General features: G+C 43.8%; 2 protein-coding genes across 4 annotated transcripts in view; one reads left to right on the top strand and one right to left on the bottom strand.

Moving 5' to 3' along the window:
- Positions 1–176: 176 nt before the first annotated feature.
- On the top strand, positions 177–5,746 carry C18H17orf75 (chromosome 18 C17orf75 homolog). The gene is made up of 10 exons (XM_065852135.2): positions 177–368; positions 601–669; positions 1,636–1,761; positions 2,190–2,330; positions 2,524–2,581; positions 2,848–2,967; positions 3,593–3,657; positions 3,775–3,911; positions 4,106–4,209; positions 4,812–5,746. The coding sequence occupies exons 1-10, from the start codon at positions 250–252 to the stop codon at positions 5,019–5,021; spliced, it is 1,149 nt and encodes a 382-aa protein (XP_065708207.1). The 5' UTR covers positions 177–249; the 3' UTR covers positions 5,022–5,746.
- A 702-nt stretch (positions 5,747–6,448) lies between these two features.
- Positions 6,449–23,702, bottom strand: part of RHBDL3 (rhomboid like 3) — a 52,827-nt gene continuing 35,573 nt past the window's right edge. For all 3 annotated transcript variants that reach the window (XM_071816789.1, XM_065852133.1, XM_065852134.2), the window contains 6 exons: positions 20,951–21,175; positions 20,089–20,237; positions 15,511–15,623; positions 12,762–12,862; positions 11,600–11,660; positions 6,449–10,886 (listed from right to left, as the gene is read on the bottom strand). In XM_071816789.1, coding sequence (XP_071672890.1) covers positions 10,615–10,886; positions 11,600–11,660; positions 12,762–12,862; positions 15,511–15,623; positions 20,089–20,237; positions 20,951–21,175 — 921 coding nt within the window. In that variant the 3' untranslated portion in view covers positions 6,449–10,614. The remainder of the gene's footprint in view (positions 10,887–11,599; positions 11,661–12,761; positions 12,863–15,510; positions 15,624–20,088; positions 20,238–20,950; positions 21,176–23,702) is intronic.

Genomic DNA, 23,702 nt, shown 5'->3' on the forward strand with positions numbered 1-23,702 from the left:
CACAGCTCTCGCCCGGCCGAACACTCGGCCCGCTGCCCCTTGAGCGGGTCACGCCCGGCAAAGCCTCCCCGCACCGAAACCCCGCCCGCCGGCCCGTCCTGCGTGGGCACCGGCCGCGGTCACACCCCCGGGGCGGGGGACACGGAGAGCGCTGTGCCCGCCCTCCCGCCGCCTTGCCTGGCCCGGCCCGGCCCTGCCCGCGGGGCGGGAGCAGCGAGCGCAGCGCCCGGAGCGGGCGGCGGGGCCGGGATGCTGCCGGACGGCGACGAGCGGGAGCTGGAGAGCAGCGAGGAGGGCGGCGCGGCGGGCGAGGAGCGGCGGCCGGAGCGGCACGGCAACACCTACCACAGCCTGTACGGCTACTGCAGGTGAGGCGCGGGGGGGCTTTTCCAGGCCTTGTCACTTCCCAGCTGCTTGATTCGCTTTATTTCCCCCCCACCCCCCCCCCTCTCTCCGCGCCCGAGTAGGTTTTGTTTTTCTCCCATAATGTCTCGATTCCCTGCTCCTGCTTCAAAACCCCCTCAGGCCGTACCTTTCCCCGCTGCAGCCCGTTCTGTGTGTTGATGCTGTAAAGTCACCTGAGGGCGGGTTGGTTTGCAGACCCTGCGGGCAGGGAGCGGCCCCCGGCGATGGCAGCGCGGCGGAGACACCGTCCGGCGAGGACTTCAGGTAAAACCGCCTGCAGAGCAGAAAAACCGCCCGTGACAGCCCAGTTTGAAGTCTGTGCAGTGTTGCTGTTAGGTGGGTGGTAAGCAAGTATCTCCAAAGCAAAAAGCTCTGTGAAAGCATGCTGGGTGCTTTTTTGGAATGCCTACAGAATGGACACAACTACAGAGCTCAGATAACGTATTAAAGTGTCATCTTTGAGTTTGAATCCCGTTTTCTTTGCTATGTAAGACTCAAAATTTCTGTATTGACCTAGGGCTGTTTAGCCTGAAGAAAAGGAGGCTGAGGGGAGACCTTATTGCTGTCTGTATCTACCTGAAAAGAGGTTGGAGCATGGAGAGTGTTGGTCTCTTCTCCCAAGTAGCAAGTGACAGGACGAGGGGAAATGGCCTCAAGTTGTGCCAGGGGAGGTTTAGATTGGATATTAGGAAAAAATTCTTCCCAAAAAGGGTTGTCAGGCATTGGAACAGGCTGCCCAGGGCAGTGGTGGAGTCACCGTCCCTGGAGGGGTTGAACAGATGCGGAGATAAGGTGTTTAGACAAGGTTCTCAGGGACATGGGTTCATGCTAGAGTTAGACTCGATGCTCCTGAGGGTCTCTTCCAACTGTAATGATTCTATGTAGATAATAAAAAATTATTAAACTATTTTAAGTGGACTTCATATCTTTCCACAAGCTCTGTAATGGAGCTGTTGCTTGGTATTACAACTAGAGAAACACAGAACAAAGAGGGGCACTGGCTTGTTCATCGACACTGAGTTCAGCATCAGCTGACACCACAACTCCAGAGCTCTGGGCGAGTGGGCAAACCACTGAATGTGTTTGCGATGGGTCAGAAGTCCCAGAGCAGCATGGCTGTAAAGCAAAGTGACAGTGGTTCCCCTTCTAGAAACAGGAGGTTCTGCCCTTGTTCAGAGAAACAAAACAATAACATTTGCTTTTGCTAACGATTTCTTCTTGTTTTTAAAGCCTCTCCTTGCTGGACACTAACTTACCAGTTGAAGCGGAGACTGAATTGCGCAGTTTTCTCGCTAAGCGTCTCACTAAAGGAGCCCTGTTTGAAGGAATGGGGAATGTAGTGTCAGTGGGGCTGAGGTAAATGTTAACAATGATTTGTGAATAAGAAACTGTAAGAAACATTGGCAGCATTGCATATCTTGCCATCTGCTGCTGCTGCACTTAGGTTTAATCCTGATTCCATGTTTTCAGTCCATTGCTGCTGTTAGTAACAGCTTTACGCAATGACACTTTCGTCTTTTTCTAGGTAGATTTGAGAAAAATATTGTAGTGAATAATTTACTGTTTGAATACCTAAAAAATACTACATGTGTTTGTGACTATTTTCTTTTAAACTACTCTGGTTGCACCACAGAGGAAAAAGAGCGGGTCTAAGAGCTCTCTATGTTACCACAGAGGAGGCACCGGTGCTAGTGGGTGAAGTTCTTTTATGGAAATAATGCATGTCTGCTTTTTGCCCTTATTTATTGTGACGTATCTGTAACATTATTTTTTTTTCTGCATAGCATACCAGAATATAAAGTTGGTTGTTATTACTGTCGTTTCCAACAAGAAAATCTTCTAGAAATGGCAACACTGGAATCAGATGCCAATGCTCAAGAATATGTGGTTTGTTTCTTAGGTGGCTCAGAGAAAGGTCTGGAACTATATCCTTACCTTTAACCTTCTTTGTGGAGAAGGAGATGATGTAAAAGTTACGTTTTCATGTTGTCTGTTTCCTACTTGAAGTTAGCACATTTGTACACACCTTCCAGTAATGAAAATGTCAATAACAGCCATATACTGAAAGGGAAAAACATAGATCTTAACTGGTGCATCTTATTTTCCTTAAGAAGATACATTCAGACTTGAGTTGGACAAATACATTCAAAGTCTGAAGATAAACCTTGATTTGGAGGTAAGGCCTAAGTTTTGGTTTTTTAAGTGGTGAAGATGGTCTTTGCTCAGTTTATACCATAATATTACAGTTTTATCTATTTCTTAAAATGCAAAGGCCTTCAATGCTGATAGTGTGGCTTTAAATGTCAAACTAATTATTTTAGCGTACTGTGGTTTGAAATTAAGAACTTCCTGACATGTTAGGTTGAATAGATTATTGATAGGCTTCTATTTGTGTAGAAATCTAATTTGTAGTTGAAGTTTTCATGTTTCTACTTGTTACAGCAAAAAACCTTGGAGACATCTGTGAAGCCCCACTTGAGCAGCTGGTTTGAGAATGCCGTCTGCCCTATTCAGAGGGTAGTGCAGCTCTTCCAGGAGAAACTCACCTTTTTGTTACATGCTGTAAGCGTACTTCAAACTGGATAAGTAAAAAAGATTCAGAAGGAATCTCAGTGACTCCAGCATGTTTATAAATGTTTCTTGCATTTGCTTTGCCAGACGGGAAAAAATGAGGAACACCCCTTTTCTTCTTTTTATTAATTCAGGGCAAATACTTTTCCCCTACTTTATTGCTAAGGAAGCACGTAGCAATTTCTTCCATCAATTTTCATAGTTAACTCATTTTCAATTACATTGTGGTATCCAAGTTGAAATTAGCATGAGAAAATGAGAAACAGCATGAGAAAGCTGTCCCTGCTATAATTCCTCTGAACCAAAAAGGATGTTTTATTGTGTATATGCCTCATGTAACTCACTGGAAACAGGAATTAATCCTTGCTCTAGTCCCTGATTTTGGGGAGAATTTGGATGGAATAGCTAATAGATTGTAACTGCTGTATTTCTTCTGAGTGAAAAACCAGCTGCAGTGACTAGAATATGGAGTATTCCCTTAGCTCTACCCTTTCTCTAAAAAGAACCATTTTTAAAGTACCATATCATGTATTTATTGCTAGTAACTGCTGTATAGCAACAGCAGTACTATCGAAGTTGTATCTAAATTTTTTCTTGTTTGTTTGTTTGCTTTAAGGCTTTGAGTTACACTCCTGTGGAAGTAAAAAATGCAGATGAAAGAACAGAAAAAGACATTAGCAGGTAAAGATACTTTGAGTCTGAGGAACCTGTAAGTTGGCTTTTGTGCATGGTGCCCTCCTGTTGTTGCTGCTCGGGAGCTGTGAAGGAGCAAAGCCTTCACAAGAGCTTTTGTCTAAGGTTTCTGGCAGCCGCCAGCCTCCAAGGGCTTGTTCAGGAGGGAACAATGACGTCCTTGTGTATCGCCATGACCGAGGAACAGCACAAGTCAATCATTATAGACTGCACTGGACCTCAGCCTCAGTTGCATAACGCAGGTGAGATTACAGCTGGGAATTCTTCACCTTACCTGCTTGTCTCGCTCAGCTGCCGAGAGTTGTGGACACTAGAAGTAGCTGAGGATAGGTATACCATTATCAGTTGTTATGTGAGAGTGATTAAAACAGGTGAATGCAGCTGTATAATTATGTTAAGCTCATTTACTTTCTCTGTGTTCCCGAACATTTAACAGGAAGCAACAGATTCTGCGAGGACTGGATGCATGCTTTTGTGAATGGTGCTGAAGGTGGAAATCCGTTTCTCTTCCGGCAAATTTTGGAAAACTTTAAATTGAAGGTACCTGTTCATATATATTAATGACTTAGAGAAGACATCAGGGTTACTGAGGGAGCAAATACTTTTTTTGCAGCAAAGTTTTAGGTTATTTACGGTGTCTATGCCTCATTAACTGATTAACTTGGAAGTTTAATTTGAGGAGTGGCTTACTGTAGTTGACAAGACCAGAATGTAAAGTAGTGTGTAAGTTTCTTCAATGAGTACTCCAAAGGCATTTTCTCACATTGAAAATAACCCCCACTTTTTTTCTTTACTAAAATGCTGTTAATTTGAGCTGTGCACACACAGTATCATCTAACTGGGTAATATAGATTCAGTACTTAGCACTTCTTAGGTGATCTCTCATAATAGACGAGGAGAACTCTTGATACAAGTTCGGGCGTTATCGGGTTGTGCTGTCCCCATATTCTGCATCATTACAACAACAGTGGTAGCACGCATCAAAGATAGTTCTCAATTCTTACATTACTCTTGACTAGTAATATAAAATTCCTCTTGGAAATGCTTTTGCTTCTCCTGCTATTCTTCCTTCACTTTTCCATGTGATAGGATATTTTCTTTCTATATAGAAGGATGAGAAAACCCTGTTACTCTTTTCCCAGGCTATACAGGACATTAACAACCTGAAGAGGTTTATCCGCCAGGCTGAAATGAACCACTACGCCTTGTTCAAGTGTTACATGTTTCTGAAGAACTGCGGCAGCGGAGACATCCTTCTGAAGATCGTTAAAGTAGAACATGCAGAAATGCCAGAAGCCAGAAATGTAGTGACCGTCCTTGAGGAATTCATGAGAGAAACATCAGTGGCTTAAAATTCTCTTAATTATTCTGTACTTGTTTGAGGGTATTGTATAAATCATTAATTTCTTCTGTGTAGCTTGGTTACACTCTTGCAGGCATTTTAATTTAAAAAGTATTACCTAAGTTAAAACGGAGTTGCAGTTTCATCTGACTTTTCTCTTTTTTTGGAGAAAGTAGTATGACTTTTTTTAAATGTGTGAATATCAGATCATACAAAGTTCTGCATAGTTGTCAGTGCTTACCAGATTCTCCAAATGACTCGCTCCTTTTCTGAGGAAATACTGACTTTTGGTTTTTACAGTCATTACACAAAAAAAAACAACCAAACAAAACCAACTCTTACCTGGTGAGCGTTTCAGTGTTTTAAATATTCTAAATATCTTTAAGATTATCATGTCTAATCATTAAGATATGGTTACTTTTGTTTTAATGTATAGAAAAGCACAAACATGGATAAATCACAGCAAATGAATTAATAGTATTTGTTTAAGAGAACATAGGTAACAAGTCTGTAGCTAATTTTCAGTCTTTCAGTTTGTTCTTCTGGTAGTAGATAAAAAACTTATTAATTGGTATGAAACAACTACCTTAAGACTGACCAGAGTTTTAGGAATGAGTTTGTATTTGCATTGTGATCAAGCCCACCTTTGTATGTTCTTAAACCCATTTTGCATAACTGTAAATAATCATATGTTGTTCAATCATAGTGAATTAAACCTGAAATTTTACAGATTAAGTATTACCTTTAAATTAATAGTTTACTTCAATTTCCAAAGAAGTTTCTAAGTTCACAAGTTAATTATCCAGACTTTAAAACATGAATTCTTACCCACATCATAGGACATTTAGGCAGCAGAATACTTGGAGAAAATCTTTGCCTACAGCTGGAATCGAAACTCTCGAGGGCTCTGAGTGACCACATAAGCGAGGACTGTCCTGCAAACTCCATACAAGCAGAACTCCCTGTTGTTTTTATTTTTGGAGCAGCAGCAGAGGGTGTTTGAGCGCCTGACAGGGCACGGAACAGCTTTTCCTGAAACAGCGACAGCCTTACTAACACCGTTCAGTTAGTTTGTTCTGCCAGTGCTGTACCCCGCCATGACAAAAGCTGAATGCTTTCCTGTGACACCACTGCGTTGAGCCTATAATAAGGTTTACAATAAAACACATTAAGAGTGTGTTACATTCAATTACAAATTAATGTTGTCCTTGATGTCTCCTGTTGAAAACCCTATATTCACTGCTGCTAGTGTAACATGCAGGAGGCCACAAGCATCTTGTGGACAGCAGAGGTGGCACATAACATGGACAGGTCAGAAAAGAAAAGTAGTTTGAAAGAAAATAAACCCTTTATTCTCTCATTTGCAGGAGCTCTGCGAAGTAATAATGTTTTCCTTCAGACTTTTATTCTTGAGGAAAGCAGCGCCACTCAAAAAAATGTGATGCAGACCTGCTCAATTTTATTTAAAAAGAAAAAAAAAATTAATGGATTCTGCGCTCAAATAATATTGTTACAACAAAAATATACAGAATGTACACAATACAAAAATATTTGGAAATACACCATAGCGTCTTACCTTGCAAATATAATTTTGCTTTACTAGCCCTTAACGGGAAAGTATCATTTGTTCAGTATTTTAAGGCAGAAAATTACATTGTTTAGTGCTTTGTATTTAACACTTGGATGTGTTGTTAGCATTAGCAGTGTAAGCAAAAGAAAAGCTGCATAAATCGAGCTTATTTGCAAACTAGACAGACACTGGGGGGGAGTCAGGAGACAGTGACTAACATATCTATTAAGCTCACTGGAAAATAAGGTACTTTTGCTACTTAAATCAGGCCTGGGGAATATTTTGTGCTCTGTGCTGTAAAGTACCCTGAAACACAAGTTTTCTGTACTACTACTGGCATTTCAGAAATACCTCATTAGGAAGCTTTTTCCAATTAAGAGCCAATGATTAATGGCAACATTAAAAACACATTTACCTTTAAACAATCTTGGGTTTTGTTTTACGTGTGATTCTTTCTTCACAGAGCTGCACAATGCACTGTTTTCCTCTCTAACCAGCTCTCACTGTCAGCAGTTGCTGCCGGCAGGTGTCCCTGAAGGAGCTCCGCAACAGCACCCCAGGCTCTCCAGTCTGCAGTACTGCTCCCTACACCCGTCCTCTCTGGACCAGTGCTACAAAATACGTACTAAATGGGAAGTCCAGGTGTTGTGTCCTCACTCGAGGGCAAAAGCTAAAAATAACTCCTTCTAACATGCACTGTTCAAACCTGCACACTGACAACAGTCCTTGCCTTTTGCTCTAGTGCTGCACATCCATAAGGTTCAATAGATTCACATTTTACCCGACTGACGTGACATCCTGGCAGCAGCTGAAATAAAACCAGAACAATCACCAAACCCGGTCCCTCAGTGGATGGCTCCTTCAGGAACACGCTGTTGTGACAAACTGGAACCACAAATGAGCAGGATGGAAAATATTGCAACTCTGACATAAGCCAGCAGCCTCAAGGACATTTGGAGGTAAAAGGAAAGTCTGGTTGCTATTAGCTCTCTGGTGCTGCAGTATTGTGGCGTTCCTGGGTGCATTAGAAAATAACATAACTAGATTTCTTGATACTCTGTAAAAACAAGTTTCACAGTGTAATTTTAGTGATTAAAAAAAAAAAAAATAGCTATAAAAGCTTAAGCACTTTGTGCTGCTCCCGACTCTGTGAGCTGATATATTCTTAGAAGACAACAGGCTTTATGTACAACCCGCTCTACGTATGGGGAGAGATTTCAGCTCTGATGAGCAGGGATGTGAGAAAGTTTGATTTATTCACCCAAAACACATTTTGTACTGCTTTAAAATCTGGCCTTTCAGATCCCCAGGGTTGCTTGTAGACTTGCTCAGACAGGGTATGGGGACACAGAAGAGAAGACAGAGAGATGAACAACAGTTTAAAAGAACAAGTCACAAGCTCAACCTCAGACCTGTTTCCAATCAGTTCATGTAAACTATGTTCATCTATGGATACAGGACCGAAGGGTGTCTGGATTACTCTGACCAGCTCCCTCCCACAACTGAGCAGAGGCAAAAATATTTTGGCCAGGGTTAGACTGATGAAGAAACTTGTGGGTCTTGAATTTGTAGCATGCTGCTTCACCCCAGAGCACATCACCAGCAGGCACAGAAACCCTTCCTGGGGAGAAACTGATGGGCATTAAATAGCTTTCAGTTGAGAAACCAGAAATCAAAGTCAATCAGTGCATAATGTACTCTGGTAGGTTATAGGCAAAGTAATCTGTGTTTTGTTGCGATTTAAATTTTAAAGTTTTCCTAAAACTTCCAGGGGAACTCCCATTTCCGCTCACCTCTGTTTAAAGGCATCTGTAATCAGAAAGGCTTAGAAATAGGTGAGGAAAGGAATGTCTTCCTTACACGCTAATCATGTGTCTGTCAGTGTTCTCCCAGCTCTCCACGGAGATGATCTCCACTGCTACGAAACTCACTGGGCCAGCACCTGAAACGATGCGTGTAAACTCTCATGACTGCTTACATCTGGACCCAAACCACAGAGGTAAAATGGCACAGGGAACCAATCCCCTTCTTCAAAATGCTCTGACCCTTGTCCCTTCCTCTTGTTCCTTGATCTGAGGGTGCATGAGCAGTGTATCAGCCACACAGAACAGCAAAGGTGCAGGCGCCCTCAGAGGTCCCATTCCTGTACACAAAGGTGGCAAATACTGTTTCTTCTGCAGGTAAGGCTTATTCTAGACTGTAGAAACACTTATTTTGTCCACGCTCCCTTTCCCCCAAGGCAACAGGAGTTCTACTAGTGCATTCTGTGGGAGCAGAACTTCACCCTTCCAGATCAGAGAGATTTTTTGCATAAGTGGCAAAGAAGGGGGCAGCTCGTAAGCACTTGTGAATGTCCCCTCCAGACAGACAGACTCCTACTAGTAATTTGTGGCATCGTCTGGCAGCACTGATTACACAGCTGAGAGAATAAAGCCCACCATACAGAGACATTTTGCTAGAGAGCAAACACAACTGCTATAGTGCCCATGAGATGTGCTGTGGAAGGCTCTGGTGGCTGGTGCCTGAGCACCTGTATGCAAACAGAAGAAAGGAAGAAAGGAGCTAGTCTAGAGAGACTCCTACAGCTGCATTATCCAGGCCATCAAATGAGGTGGGTAAAGGGGGAGAAAAGAAGGGCATCCATGTTCCTGGACTATAGTTTGACAGCTCTCTCAAGTGAGAAGCAAAATAACATAAGCACCTTACAGAGAAGTGTCCCTGTAAGCACTGTTTGTGCTACAGGTGTTCCAGTCTGGTCCCCAGGTCTGTGCTACAGACCAGTTACAGATTGCTAAAACCTGGGCTTGACTCATGCTAAAGAAAAAGGCATCATTGCAACTGACTGTTGCTTGGAGCCCCTGAACATCCACTGCCTCAGGAAGAGGCATCCTCAAAATTTAGCTGTCACTTTAAAACTAGTTTTATCAGTTTCACAATGGTCACTGTAAGACTGTGAGACCATTTCTGCCTCAGAGGGAAACAAGTGCTACATACAACCTGATTCAACTCCACTTATTTCAGTGGACAGATTTGGCCCCCAATGGACTGTATGGCTGTAGACGAGATAGTGTCCACCCTGTACTGCTATGGGTGATCGTGGTCCCCCTTTTCTAGTAAGAACCTGCTGGAAGAGTTGAAATCCTTGCTAGGAGCTTGCTACAGACCAGGTGTTAGATCAACATGGCCAGAAACAAAGTGAGAAACAGCACCTGATTGTCAGCTGATAAAAGCACAACTGAACATTCGCCCTCCTTTTCTCCATCCCCCAAAAAAGAAACCCCAGCCACATCCTCTAGTCACAGCAGACTGGGAAAAAAATAAATCAAGTGAAACATGCACAGTAAAAGTCACCTCTGGCTGGGTGCTCACAGCACTCTAAGAGTTCCCAAGGTTTATAGTGCAATTTCATTTGACCTGTAGTTGAAGACCAGTCTCCATCGCCTTGGGTGATCAAGTTCTGCCGATTCCTTTGAAAGGTGTGCAAGACAGGTGTCACCGTAGGCTAAAATATCTCAGGACCATTCAAGTAATTAGACCGTGGCACTGGTATGGCTGAACAGTCAGATGTGTCTGTAGAAAGCAAACCCAAGCTGTCTTGTGAATACCATGTGAGTCTCTAATTAGTAAATGTCTGCTCTTCTTCCCTTTTAGCGTTCAGTAACATTGAGGAGATTCATTCAACAAGTGGCCATAATTCCAGCATTGACCTGGAAAATACAAACTTCTCATACAAAATATTTATGTGTGCTAACAAACCAAGTGGTAAGTGCCCAGGTACAAGCTGCCCAAGAGGATCCCTGGCAGTGGAGAAACCACAGGCTCCAGGCCAGCCAATATTACAGTACCTGCTAGTTCTGTGAACAAACTGATCAGCCCATTCTTTCGCGAGATCTTTAAGCATCTCCTCCAGCACTCACTGGTGTTCAAAAGAATCATCCTCCCTTAAGTAAAATATAAAAATAGATCCTCCATCTTTGTTCATTTAACATAGCTGGCAGATGACTTCCGCTCTCGAGTTTTCTGTCCCACGTTTTCAAGGAGGGGGAGGTAGCTTTAGATCCAACAGGCTGTAGGCAAAAATGTTCCAGAAGATGGCAAACAAGACAAAAATGACATAAATAGAAAGGAAGATCCACCATAAAGTCTGATCTTGGAGTCTCTGCTCATAGTTCCTCAGGATGATGACACCAAGGGTGATTCCAACCATCACCCCTCCCAGGTGAGCCATGAAGCTGGGGTGTGGGCATGGTGGGTAAGCGGAGGGGTGGAATCGCAGCCACACAGCTCTTCCAAATTCAAAGCTCACTGGAATAAAGAAGGAAAAAGAAATTAATTGCCTAGGTCTATCCCTTCTTAACTCCATCTTGCAGACAGTGCTGCATCCCCTAAAGAGATGGAGAGGGAGAAACTGCCTTGTATGGTGAGCACAGGGAAGACATGGCCATGTAAGGGTTGCAACACAGACATGAGGTCTCCCCAGTGGCTGGTAAGGTGTCTGGGTTCATGGGAGTGCAGATAGGTGGGGGAATATTCACCTTCCAAAATTTATATAAAACCATTAAAAAAAAGAAAGAGTTAGACTTTGAAGACAATTGTCTGTGATGGATACATGGCCTAGTTTCCCTTATCATGTCACCCTAGGGATGTGGCTGAAGATAATTCATTAGTGTGTGTATAATGCTGTTGCCATCCCAGACAGGAATTGCTCTAGGAAACCTAAGTATTATCATTGTGAAACCATTGCTTGTTTGTGAATTCAAAGACGAGATGTTTGGGTCCCAGGTCTCCACAAATGCCACAAGCTACAGATGCTGGCTAACAACAAATCCTCATTTACAAGCGCTTCTGCTGAAAGCCAAAATCTGCATTTGAGAGTGATGTGGTTTCTGTTGCCAGAAGGTCCAGCTGCGAGTTCCTACCAAAACTGCTGCAAAGTCAAAACTCTCTGAATCAGCATGAACATTTACGACAAGGACAAAGCAGGATTGCGTGTGTGCCAGGTATTGCACAATACTTACTACAGATCAAGGCCACAGCCATGCGCAGCAGTTTGAATTGGCACTTCATTCCTGACCAGTTCTGGAAAAGAGACAAGGAAAACAAAGTGATGCTGCATGCAAACCAAAGTGATGCTAAAACAAGCCAAAATTGTCCCACTCTGACCCTGCAAATCTCGATGTGAAGAAACCCTGTGTCTGCATTACCATCCTGTGAGACAGAGGAAACTTCCTCCTGCTTCTGTTGGCCCAGTGGCAGGGAACACAAATCACGCTGAAAATATGAGACCGCTGCCTTCACTGCACATGAGCATTAAATAGAAGGTTTTCTATTAGGCTTGACACAAGTACCACCATACATGCACATTTTCCAGCACCCATATAACAGACCTGTCTCTACTGCAGCTGATGGGCATTATCTTCCCACTCAAATCCCATGGAGGACACTTTACCATCATTTTAATGGTTATTCTGCTCTGACATTGCTGGCACAGGGCAGACACGCAAACCTGCACCATCACACACTAATCCTCCCTCAGCAAAGCCATGTTTTCCCAGCGGTCAGCATAGGATTCACACAGGCTGATAGGCTGGGCTTTACCACCACCTAGCTGAGGACCTTGGACGAGCTCCTGTTTCCAGGTCTCAGAGGAATGATGATGCTGGTACTTCCTGACCTTTGCAAAGTATCGCATTAGATGAAATGGCAAAAAGATGCATTACTAATATGCCCAGGCTCCAGCTTCAGTCTGGGGTTATAAGTGGAGATAAGGGATGTTCTGCACACAAATCCACCAAATTCTAAATTTCCTTAAGTACCTACTGACATTACATGGCACATGCAGACAGAAACAGGCCTGCAACTTCTGCAGAGCCCATCAGCTCATTCTTTTCCAAGCATTTGCCAGCCCTTGCAGGGAGAGCCGATAGCTGGGAGTACACTGGTAAGTCTTGGATGACCAGCTTCTTTGGCTTCTCCTGGCAAGCTGCCAGTTATCGGGGCACCAAGCCATCAGCTGTGGTGTAACATTTCCATTCCAGGACCATTCGAATCATGGAGAGCAGACTTAACTGGGGCAAGCTCTGAATGACCAACAGCTGGGTCAGGCACTATTTCCAGTCCCCTTGGGCCACCAGACCTGGCTCACTTCCAAAGCGGTTAGACCGTCATTCTGGTACTCACCATGACTATATTGGCCAAGTGAGCGGAGACGAGAGCATACACACCTCCAGAGGAGCCCACCACAGGCGCAGTCATATCGGCTACTGACACTGCCAGGGACCCTGGGAGAAAGAACAAGGGGTTTTGACAATTGCCAGCCAAATAAACGCACTCTCTCCTACCCTACATCTCTGCCACTGCCTGTTTTGTGCTAATTGCTGCAGGTTGGTAATACACAGATAAAGAGAAGGGAGGGTGGAATCGATTGACTTGTGCAGCCAACTCAGTCCTGTGGTACTGCCAAGGCAGCGACTGATTGATTCTTTTGCACCTACTTTAAAACCAGCCAAGCAAGGCAGCAACATACTGTCAAACCTATGCTGCAAAAAGACACTTACTGACTAAAATAACAAGGAAACAGGAGATAGAAAAATGTCTGTGTCTTGCTCCTTACCTGAAGATAAAATAGAAGTAGCTCCCATGCTGGCAAGAAAAATATTTGCACAGTAAGAAGGAACTGTGGATTTGTAACTTAGCACAGGTGTCTGATCAAAGCACAGCCTGATACTTGTAAAACTTCAGAGTAAAACTAGCTAAAAATAACCTGGATGGAGGCAGTAAACACAAGACAGCAAAAAGACAGGTCAAGCACATAAAGGCACCACTAATAACAACAGATCCAAACATAGACACTGCTTTTCCTTATCCCAGTTGGAGGCTTGGATCTGCTCAAAGCTCCTCTCATTGCAACCTTTAACAGAAATTTAAGAGACAGAGACAAAGGCAGACTTGGTGCCACAGGGCAGGGATAATGAAGATCTTTGCGATGAGCAGGAATGGGAAAAAGACACAACGGCAGATCTCGAGAGAGTCCTCAGTAGCATAGAATCTAACAAACTTATTTGCTAATTGCTCAGCTGATTCTGGGTCAAGAAAGTGCTGAGGTTCCATGAGCCAGCTCTGCTGATACCTCCCCCTTCTTCCCAGCTCTTAAACACTGCCATTAAGGAAAAAGTTAATGAGAAGAAACAAGTAATAAGAACTTGCATTTAAGTCCTCGGATACTGCACTGAGCATATACCTTCGGTCTCTTGATCTCAGTCTCAACATGTCTTCTTAGTATAGTCAGACTAATGAGGAAAAAAACCCCATAAAAGTAGGGAGTGGCCTTTGTGGCTTGTGTCTACATTTTACTGCTTATTCCTGGTTGTTTAGGAGTTGTGTTATCTTTATATTGCCAGATCATCAGCATAAGTGTGCCTCTCTCTCTCTCCTGGCACACATCAAAGAATAAAGTATGTTTAATAATTGGCTAACATCCTAAACAAAAAGGGTATCATGGGATGCCTTTCTGTGTGGGACTGTCTGGTCACATTTGTAATTCAGAAGTTTTCCCTTTCCATTTGGCACTTTGACAATTTATAGGTCATAAGGTGTGAAAGGCAAGCATGTGAGGATGTGGCAGCTTGCCTGAGGACAAATAAATGAGATCATTTGTGTAACAGAAATGAATCAATAGTGCTGGGTGGGCTACTGAGCTTCACACAGGCTCTGACTACAGCCTTCAGAGCTCTGGGTGCTAAGCCCAGCCCAACGCCCAGTAAAACCTTCCCCTGGCTCTGCAGACCCTGCCAGCAAGTCCACGGCCACAGGAATCCGAGAGGCAGCGGCAATCAGAGCTCTCGCCTGGGCTCAACTGCAGCAGACTCAACGCTTGCTTCCTTCGCTTACCTGGCACAGATGTGCGATGCGTATTTACAAACATATAAATGAAGCCCTGGGGTGTGGTAGATGTATCTATATAGAAAAGCTAATGTCTGGAAAGTTGTAGATTGGGGACCACTTTAGTGCTTATTAAAGTAACAGGCAAGGGACAGCAGAGCTGGTCTGCTAACTCCTTTCTCTGCAGGAAATAATGTGGTGTTTGTACCACACCTAGTCCTGTGTCCTAGTCCAATTATTCCTTGCACAGTCTCTCTACTGGAATGCAGAATTTATTAGTAGCCAATGCAGCCCATTTTACAAAGGCTTTATCTGCTCATTATGGAAAAAATAAAACTAAATGCCTGGAAAAAAAAATTTACCATAAACCAGTCAATCATTGTCCAACTTCCACTGTGAAGCCCTTGGTTGTTTTCACACCCTCCTCATGTTTTGATTAGATGTTGATCTATTGTCAGCTAACTTCCATCACCTCCAAACTGCTAGAAATGCCAAACAAATAAAAGCCATAAAGCACAAACTAAAAATCAATCAAACCCCTTGGCTTCATGATTAAATGAATTTTCAGATTCCTGTGCACTGCTCAGAACCTCCAAACACTTCTTGCTTACTCATGCTGTAGAAAGCAGATAGCACAGGACAAATGGAGGAAGAACTGGCACAGGACCTGGGGAAAAAAAATGACTCTTCATGCAGGGATGCCTGTGATGCCACTTTTCTTTTGGGCCTTTATGAGACACAAGAGGAAAGGAACAGCAAAACCTCCACATTCAGAAAGACCATCTAAAGGAAGGCTATTTTAAACTAACAGGTTGTTGATGCCTTTTTAGCAGATCTCCTAAACACAGAGCCTGTGGCTAGTTAGAAACAGATGTCAAGTTGTAGCATATTTCCCACTTCCAGCCTTCAAAAGAATTTCAACACACAGAGGATCAGCAACTGCTCTTCTCCTACACCCAAATGTCACAAAACATTTCTCCTACACAAAAGTCAGCACAGACCATTTTCACACGTTTCTCCATCTGGGGCATCCAGAGGTGTCACCTACCTGCCACAACTCCAGCAACATACACAAAACTGATCCTCGCAGCTCCATGCACCATTTCCAGGGGAACCCCAACCAAGAGCTGAAGGACAACATTGAGTCCAAGGTGTTCTATCCTGCGGCAAGGAAAAACAACAGTTGTCCTCTTTTCTATGTCTTTGTCTCCCTTCTCTACCCTTGAGACAGAGATGTCTTGGAAAGCAAATCAAATAGCACCTCCTTCATGAAAGTAGATTGTAACACTGGGGAAAAAAGTGGTTCCTGAAAAAGAATTAAAAAATCAGACAGAGCTATGATGTTTCTTCCCTACCTACTGCTCATTATCTTTTTTATATCCATCCAGGTCCTTCCAGACACAGATCTCATTAGTAGGTTTGGTTCTTAGTGAGACTTTTTTTTCTTGGGGGTTTGTTTGGCTTTGTTGTTGTTTTTTCTGTTGTTATCGTTTTTGTTTTTTTTAAACAGGGGGTTTGAAGAAGTTAAATAACTCATCCAAAAAAGCAGCAAGATGGCAGCAGAGCCTGGAACAGAAGCCAGAAACTTGACCTGCTCCTTTCTTCTCCCCTCTTAATGATACAGCCTTTCCCTGCATGTCTGACACTGCCATGATGGGAGCAGATATTAAGTCCAGAGCAAGGTAAGCCTAGCAGTCCCAAGACAGTTTCTGTTGCCTTGTAACACATACACCACTTTACTCTTTGTGCTGTCAGGTCCTCAGCCTTTTCTGCTGTGCCAGCTTCAACGTGACCATGGTCAGAATAGGAAGCAGAGGGCATTTTTATCTCTGTTTAGGCACCCAGTGAGACACAAGGTGTATTCACTTAAAGGCCTCTGCTCACCTGCCCTTGTTCTCGTGATAGTCAATAGCAAAATTCCTTCTGAACATGGGGAAAAGTTGGGCTGAGACTGGTCTTGTAGATAAACCCTGCTGTGCACATCAGGATGTGCAGGACCACTGCAGCCTAGAGGTAGAGAGTGTGACAGCTAAGATGGGCTTAGCTGGTAGACTCCAGTGCAGCAGATTTCTCCTGTGCTGAATCAAGAGTTTCAAAGCAAGCCCTTTGTTGTCCTAAACAACAGTATTTAACAAAACCGTCTTGCTACTTTTCAAAGCTCTGTACAAATATTTACCCATGCCTTCACATAGGTAACAACAGCCCCAAGCCCTTGCACAGCGTCCTTCTCAACACGGTGCTGGTGTCCGAGATTTACCAGGGCTGGGACCTCAGCAAAGGGCCACACCACGCTGGACCAGGGGTCTCATGCTTCCTGTTTGGAGAGTGTCCGAGTCTGCTTACAAAGCAGGTGAGCCTAAATGACACAACGGTACCTTTAACACAGAAGGCCAGCATCTTTGGGGGGAAAGAGTGCAAAATAGCTACTGCACTGAAAATCTATGTCATGGTTTATACAAGAAAAGGATTGCTCAGACAGCCACTAGGAATCTTTGGTTTAAGGTATATGCATTTTCACTGTCTTGGTCTTTCTTCATGTTACCATAGCAATTTCCCATATACATCAGAGAAAAATACTGATGGTGAGATGCAGTAATGACAGAACAGTCTCATAAAAAAGAGTTTAAAGTTGGACCAGAAAAAAACTGCTAGAAATGATACTGCTGGAAACAGTCCTCTCTGGATATCTTAATAGGTTTGTTTCCACCGAATTTCTCTCCAAGGATAAATTTATCTCCTGCACGAGACACACAGCACTGCAATTTGTCATAATGGGAAACTGCTGCATGTAATGGAGTGTTCTTATTACCTTGCTCAAGACTTTTGAAGCCACTGGGTACAGGCACATTCTGGCACCCATTCTGATCCTGCGTGTTCACAGAACTTAGGAACTAAATCAGGAGCAACCAGCAAAGGTCAAACTGAGATCACAGAAAAGAGTCAAACCATCCAAGTGCCCTTTCACAGAGGGGAGGGAAGCAGCTTTGGCTGGCACACAGTCAACATCATGAGGCAGCACCTGACATTTCCACACAAAGCACTGGGTCTTATTTTTCAAAGGAAGCTTTTGTAAGAGCTCACAAAGTTTATCCTAGACTCTAAACTGACTGCCCTGATTCACAGCTGTTCTTAAAAGACTTTCCAGGAGCAATCCCATTCACTTCTCCCCATCATGCTAAGAGCTTTGAAGGCTCCACAGTCAATAAGCACCCATAAAATATAATTAGCCTTCGCCAGTGCGGAATGCATCATTCTTGAAATGACAATTTCATTGATTTATTAAAGACTTTCTCCTTCCCCGGGACCAAACAAATGGGACTGAGCATCAATGCAAGTCATTAGTTATGGCAGTGTTACAAATGCGTGGGCCCCAGATAATCAACGTCTGCTTTCCATGAAAGCAGAAGGGCAGAATTTACAACTTCGCCTGCCTTTTCAGCCCTTGACAAAGCTCCTTCCGTCAGGACCAACATGCATTTTTGGAATCTTTCTAGAGGCACAGCCAGCCAGGCCTTAGCAACTGCTGTCTTCATGGACACCTTCTGGCTGTCACTTGCCCTTCAAAAAAACAGACTAAGAGTACTAAATTAAGGAGCAGGCCACATTACCATTTTAAAGTCTCAGCTGGAAGCAGGATAACAATAGACCCCATGGCATTGTGTTAGCTCCTCATTTGAAAATGAGAGGAGAATAATGGGCTTCCACTAACAAATGTTATTACCTTTCCAAGATTTATCTGTTCTCTTGATATCAAAGGAGTTTAGTGCACAGAAGTTAGCAATAAATGAACGTTTAGCCTAACTTCAGATACTGTAGATAAATCACGGGGTTTATTGTCCCATTGGGACTCTCCATTGTTTCGAAGGCTACGTAGCTACAAAACTTTGAATCCATCACAAAAACAATGAGTCTCCTGCAAAACACCTTCCTCGCTGCTCATCTTCGAGCCAGCCACAAATGTGAAATAAACCTGAGACACTTTTCAGGCAGTAAGTGTGAAGAAATGCCAGAGTTCTGCCTGCTACAGGAAAGGGTCACCTTGCACAGGTTAGGAAAGCTTGGCACAGGTGATACAGGAAGAAATTGAAATGCTGCAAAAATTGTTCCTATGCAGGTGCTTCTCTTCAAATATATCCCAAAGCAATTTGCGGTTACATGAGTGAGATAGTAGAACACCACCACCACCAGAAGAAGACCCAGATACAAATTAGCTAACATCAGTTAAGAACCAAGTGTTTCTTCCTTTTCACAAGCCTAGCTTTACCCACATCCTCAGCAATGGAAATTTCCAATTCTCATTTTACGTAACCAGCCTCACATCTAAGCCCAATAGTCTCCACCGCAGACTGAAACTTGTACACAATGGATTTTTGGAGGGATTTAGCATGCAGAGAACAGATGTTGCCTTGTAAAAAAGTTGCATCTATAAATTTTTTCCTACTCTCCCATTGGGTCGAATCTGTTCTGTGACTTTCATCCAGAGATCTGGGGCACACCTCGTGCTTAAGGGCAATTACACATGGAGGCAGTTACTTCATGGCAGAGAAGAGATATCAGCATGTCTTCCATCAGAGACATAGAAAAAGGAAAAGATCAGCTTCATCTTTCTGGCCTTTCATAGAAGAACATTGACTGATGGGAATATAGGCTTTCTGTTTAAGAACAAATGGTCTTTATCCACTTTCAAACTATAAACTACTGCTAAAAACCTTGTTGTGATTTTTCGATGACAGAATTAAAGAAAATTGCAATTATCTGCCAGGAATGTGCGAAGATAATGATCTGAGAAACTACCCAGAGGGGGTAGGGTGTTTTGTACAGGGATGAACTTTCCTTTGACACTCACTCATCACCATGGCATCACAAACATCACACAACTAAGTCTCTTTGAATCTCGGGAGGACTAGCCAAGTCGAGAAGCACAGAGTTAGAATCCCCACGTCTTTTATTCTTGTCCCAGGTCTGCTACATACCTCCCACAGGATGAAGGAGGATTCATTTTACTGTGCACCTTCATTTTGCGTTAGATGGACCATTCTCTGTTTATCTGGTCAGTCGAGACTGTCAACTCTTCAGGAACACTGGTGTCTGTACAGTGTGTACAAAATGGGAGTTCAATCTTGACTCAGGCTTGTAGGCATTATCTCAGTCCCTACAGAAGGGACGACATTACTAAGTGATGACATACCATAGGCACAGGGAATTTCATTGACTTTTCCAACCTCAACCAGGAAGTCTAGCAAGAATGCACCACGTAGTTTTTAAACACCAGTCCAACACCTTTTCAGGCTTGTTCTGGCACTTGCACAGCTTCTCGAGAGGGACACTGGGCTACAGTCTGGTGAGTTTTCGGAAGCACACACTGGGAAGTGCACAGTAAGAGGGAGGTGTGGTCCCAACGCTGCTGGGAAGAAGAGCAGCATATGTTAAGTCCTTTATGTTGCCTCCTCCCTTCAAACAGCTGCGAAGGTTTGCCCCACATTGCCAACTCTCCACAACAACCTCAGATTTTTATATGCGCTTTAAATTGATTTTTAAAAATTGATTTCTGAGCTGATTCTGCACTTCCTCCCTCTCTTTGGGGAACCTGAACTGAGGAGAATCTCTGCAGTTTGCAAGTACTCACCCTGCATGCATGAATATGTAGGTTAGGTACCTCCAAGCCTGAGCACGGAGCTGAGGATGGTAAAGTAATGTGTTCTTGAGGTATAAGGGATGGGTGACTTGCAGCACGAATCTGTCTAATACCACTCCATTGTAAAGGAAAAAGGCAACCTAGAAGAGCAGGGAGATTTCTTGGTTAGCAAATGCCTTTTCTGGCTGAAAAGCACTTGGTAGCTCAAAATCATGGAGAAGAAAGTCAAATGTACAATAATTTTCCTCCCATTTGGCAGCTTCACACAACATGAAAGTTCCTTGCATTGAGGAACCTTCAACACATTGGTATAATTCAGTGTGTGGCTTTCTGTAACACATCAGCCACTGAGTCAGAGGAACTCAGCACCCTGCTGATCAGTGCCACATTATATCCTTCTTTGTGCTTATTCCAGTGCACTACTCAGCAACTGTGCAAACATCTCATTTGGGCAGCAGATGAGCAGGTCAGAATATTTAATCTAGTTTCTATTCCCCACTTCTCTCCATTCACAGAACAGAACTAACTGCATAGGAATTTTTCTTCTAATTCCGTTATTTGACTTACCAGTTTCCCTAGAAATGTTGAGATTTTCTCTCCTCAAAGTTCTGCTATAGTTTCCCAAATTCTGTAGTTTCATATGCAAATTGTTTCAATGACTAATAACCATGCTTCGAGACATATAGGATCACAGTCTCCAGTTAAACACATGCATAAGGTGAGCCAAAGTGGCTATCAGCTCTGTGCTTGTCCTTGTCTCAGTCTGAGTCCCACTCTAGCCCTTGTTCATGTCCCAGCAAAGCCTCTGGCAGTGTGGGGTGAGTTCCCAGAGGGAGGACATTACGGTACTCGCCTCTACAATAGTGATGGTGATCATGAACCAGGGTGGAGGGCAGCAGGTGTAGCTGTCGTAGTACCACTTGCGGTCTATCTCTCGTGGCAGGGTCTCATATGCAACATGCCGGATCAGCCTCTGCGAAAGGCTCAGCCCCGTTTCCTCCAGCAGCGCCTTGCTGCACAGCCTCCTGTTCCCCTGAAGGATGGCTTGGCGGAAACTATTCGACCTTTTGTTGCTCATCTGGACAAAAAGAAAAGGAAGAAACGCTGAGGACAAAGCAAACCCTGGTTCAACCATACAGGGAGATCAGTGCCATTTCGGCAGCACCAGGTTGGAGCTGTAGGAACCAAATCTCAGCATGATCATGGGGTAATCTACATATGCTCTGAGGAGAAGCAGTACCAGGGTTTGCTAGTACAGTGCAAATAAGAAAGGTCAAGGCAAAACACTGGCAAAGCAGAGCAGAGGCTGCTGAAGCACTGGGCTGAGCTCTCTGCCCCATTCTCAGTTTTCCATCCACTGTGTTCACCATCAGTTATCACGATCCCCGTTCCCGTGTTCTCCTTCCCTCAGCTCTCCCTGCTCTGTCATACTTCCCTGCACCTGCCATCTCTTGGGGCAGAAAATTTCTTGAATGTAGCAGCAGGTACATTCACAACATCTAACCCTTGTGTTCTGGTCCTTGTTGGCAGGAGTCAGCTCTGGGCAAAGAAAGTTATCCCTTTCTGTAAAACAAAACTGTATGAGCAACAGCAGCAAAACAATGAACTAAACTGGTGGACAGGCTGTCTTAGCTGCTGTAAACTTGCAAGAGGAAAGGATTTCCTCTTTTAAAACAGTTATACTCACAGGGGGCACGTTTTGAGATGGCACAGGCTTTGGAGGACACAGCTAATTTGTATATGCATTATCATCATAGAATTAGCTATCTATCTTTTGAGCATACACACTCCCAATTTGGATGCATAATAAAGCAATTGCATTTGCAAATTAGGCAGATGGAATTTCATGCCTAGCCTGCTTAGGAGGGAGAAAGAAAATCAGGTCTGAAAGAGCTTGCTCCAAGATTTGGGTAATTGCTAATTAGCCCTGATGTCAAACAAACCTGCTGCATTAGAGTCACTGTCTGTAGTGGCTGAATCTTTGGCAGGAAGGCTCAAAAGGATAACTGTGTATCGAGACCACTGCACGGGACCCTTTACAGTAAAAGACAGCAAAATGAATGCAACAAACTGGTCCTTCTTCTGAAAGAACTGCTGACTGATCTCAGAAACACCAGCAGTCTCACAGAACCAAATAAGAAATGACATGCAACAGCATTGGCTTCTAGTTGTCTTGGATCACTCTGGTTTTGCTTAATATCCCAAAGACAGCACAGCCCAGAGCTTGTGCTCTCAGTGCCCAGGCAGCTGGGTAATTGTTCCAAGCTGGACCAAGCTGCTTAAAACACAGTAATCACTGCAGGAAGACGAAGGGGCCATCTGAGGTGATGGCACTACAGCCCATTCTCCAAGCAGCTGCCCAACCCTCCTTAGCCTTCCATTTGCAGCCTGTGCTGTGTCAGTGGGAGCCAAATTTCACCCAAAAATTAAAAGCCTTACAACTCTATCTCTTCAGAGCTCTTAGCACTAACTAAATCTCCTGCCAACTCAAGTAGGAACATAAAAATATTTGTCAGGCCCCCTTTAGAGCAGATGATATGGAAAGAAGGTCCAGGTTCCCTCTAAATGCCTTGAAATGGTTTTACACCCAGATGAGGCAGGGACATGGTGTCTGGAGCTACTACGCACACGGAGAAGCCCCACAATCCAGTAAGTGGATGACTGGACATCCTGAGCACCTGTTAAAATGAGGCATCTCAGTGAGAAGACATCCTGGTCCCCTACGTGAAATTATTGCCCATCACACCAAAGGGGAAACAAGTGCCAAAGGGGCAGCACAGGTGACTGCCAGGGCTCAAACACACACATAACCCCACAGGCCTTTGAATGATGCTTTTAATCTCAGACTAGGAGGTGATGGGCATGAGGAGAGTCAGAGCATTAAGTCACTATTGCTGCTCTCACCATCTCTTGATGAGAAGCCTATTTTAGAAGACTCAAATTTTCCCAGAGTCTCCCCCATATGGTCATAATTTTCTGACTTGATTTTGGAATTACATAATATTGGTATTTATGAGCTAAGTATTTAATCATCAGCTGAAAGAACATTGGTCCCATTGTTGGCCTGCACATCATTACAGCTCCAGGAAGCTCAAGGCAGCCCACCCCACTTCTCTTCACGCAATTGATCTGAGGCTTCTTTAATGAGCATGATATTAAAGCTGCAGGCAGATGGGTACAGCAAACAGTATGTGGGGAATGAAGGTGGCAGTGGGGACAACATATTCCCTTAGTCCTTCATGCCTGCAAAAGGTTATTATGCAGAGAGAAATAAATTTCCTTTGCAAAACGGCCAAGCTGACACAACTGGTAAACATGCACTGCCACCTCCGCCCTTTGGTGTTCCCAGACCAAAACAAACCAAGGCTTATGCTACAGCTCTGCTCAAAGGATGGGTTTGGTACATCTGCCAGAAGGGAAAATTTTTTCCTACTTAGATCTGAACCTGTCTTCAACATTGAAAATGTCAAAATTTAGGATAAGAGTTCTTATCGTCTAGTGTGGGACAGTGCCAAACTCTGGCAAAATACAAAGCCCCACTTTTGTTCACAACACATGCCAATCCAGAACTAGTCTCAAATAATCTGTAACTCACAAGGGCAACT

The sequence above is a fragment of the Patagioenas fasciata genome, chromosome 18, assembly GCF_037038585.1.
Source record: "Patagioenas fasciata isolate bPatFas1 chromosome 18, bPatFas1.hap1, whole genome shotgun sequence".
Lineage (NCBI taxonomy): Eukaryota > Metazoa > Chordata > Aves > Columbiformes > Columbidae > Patagioenas > Patagioenas fasciata.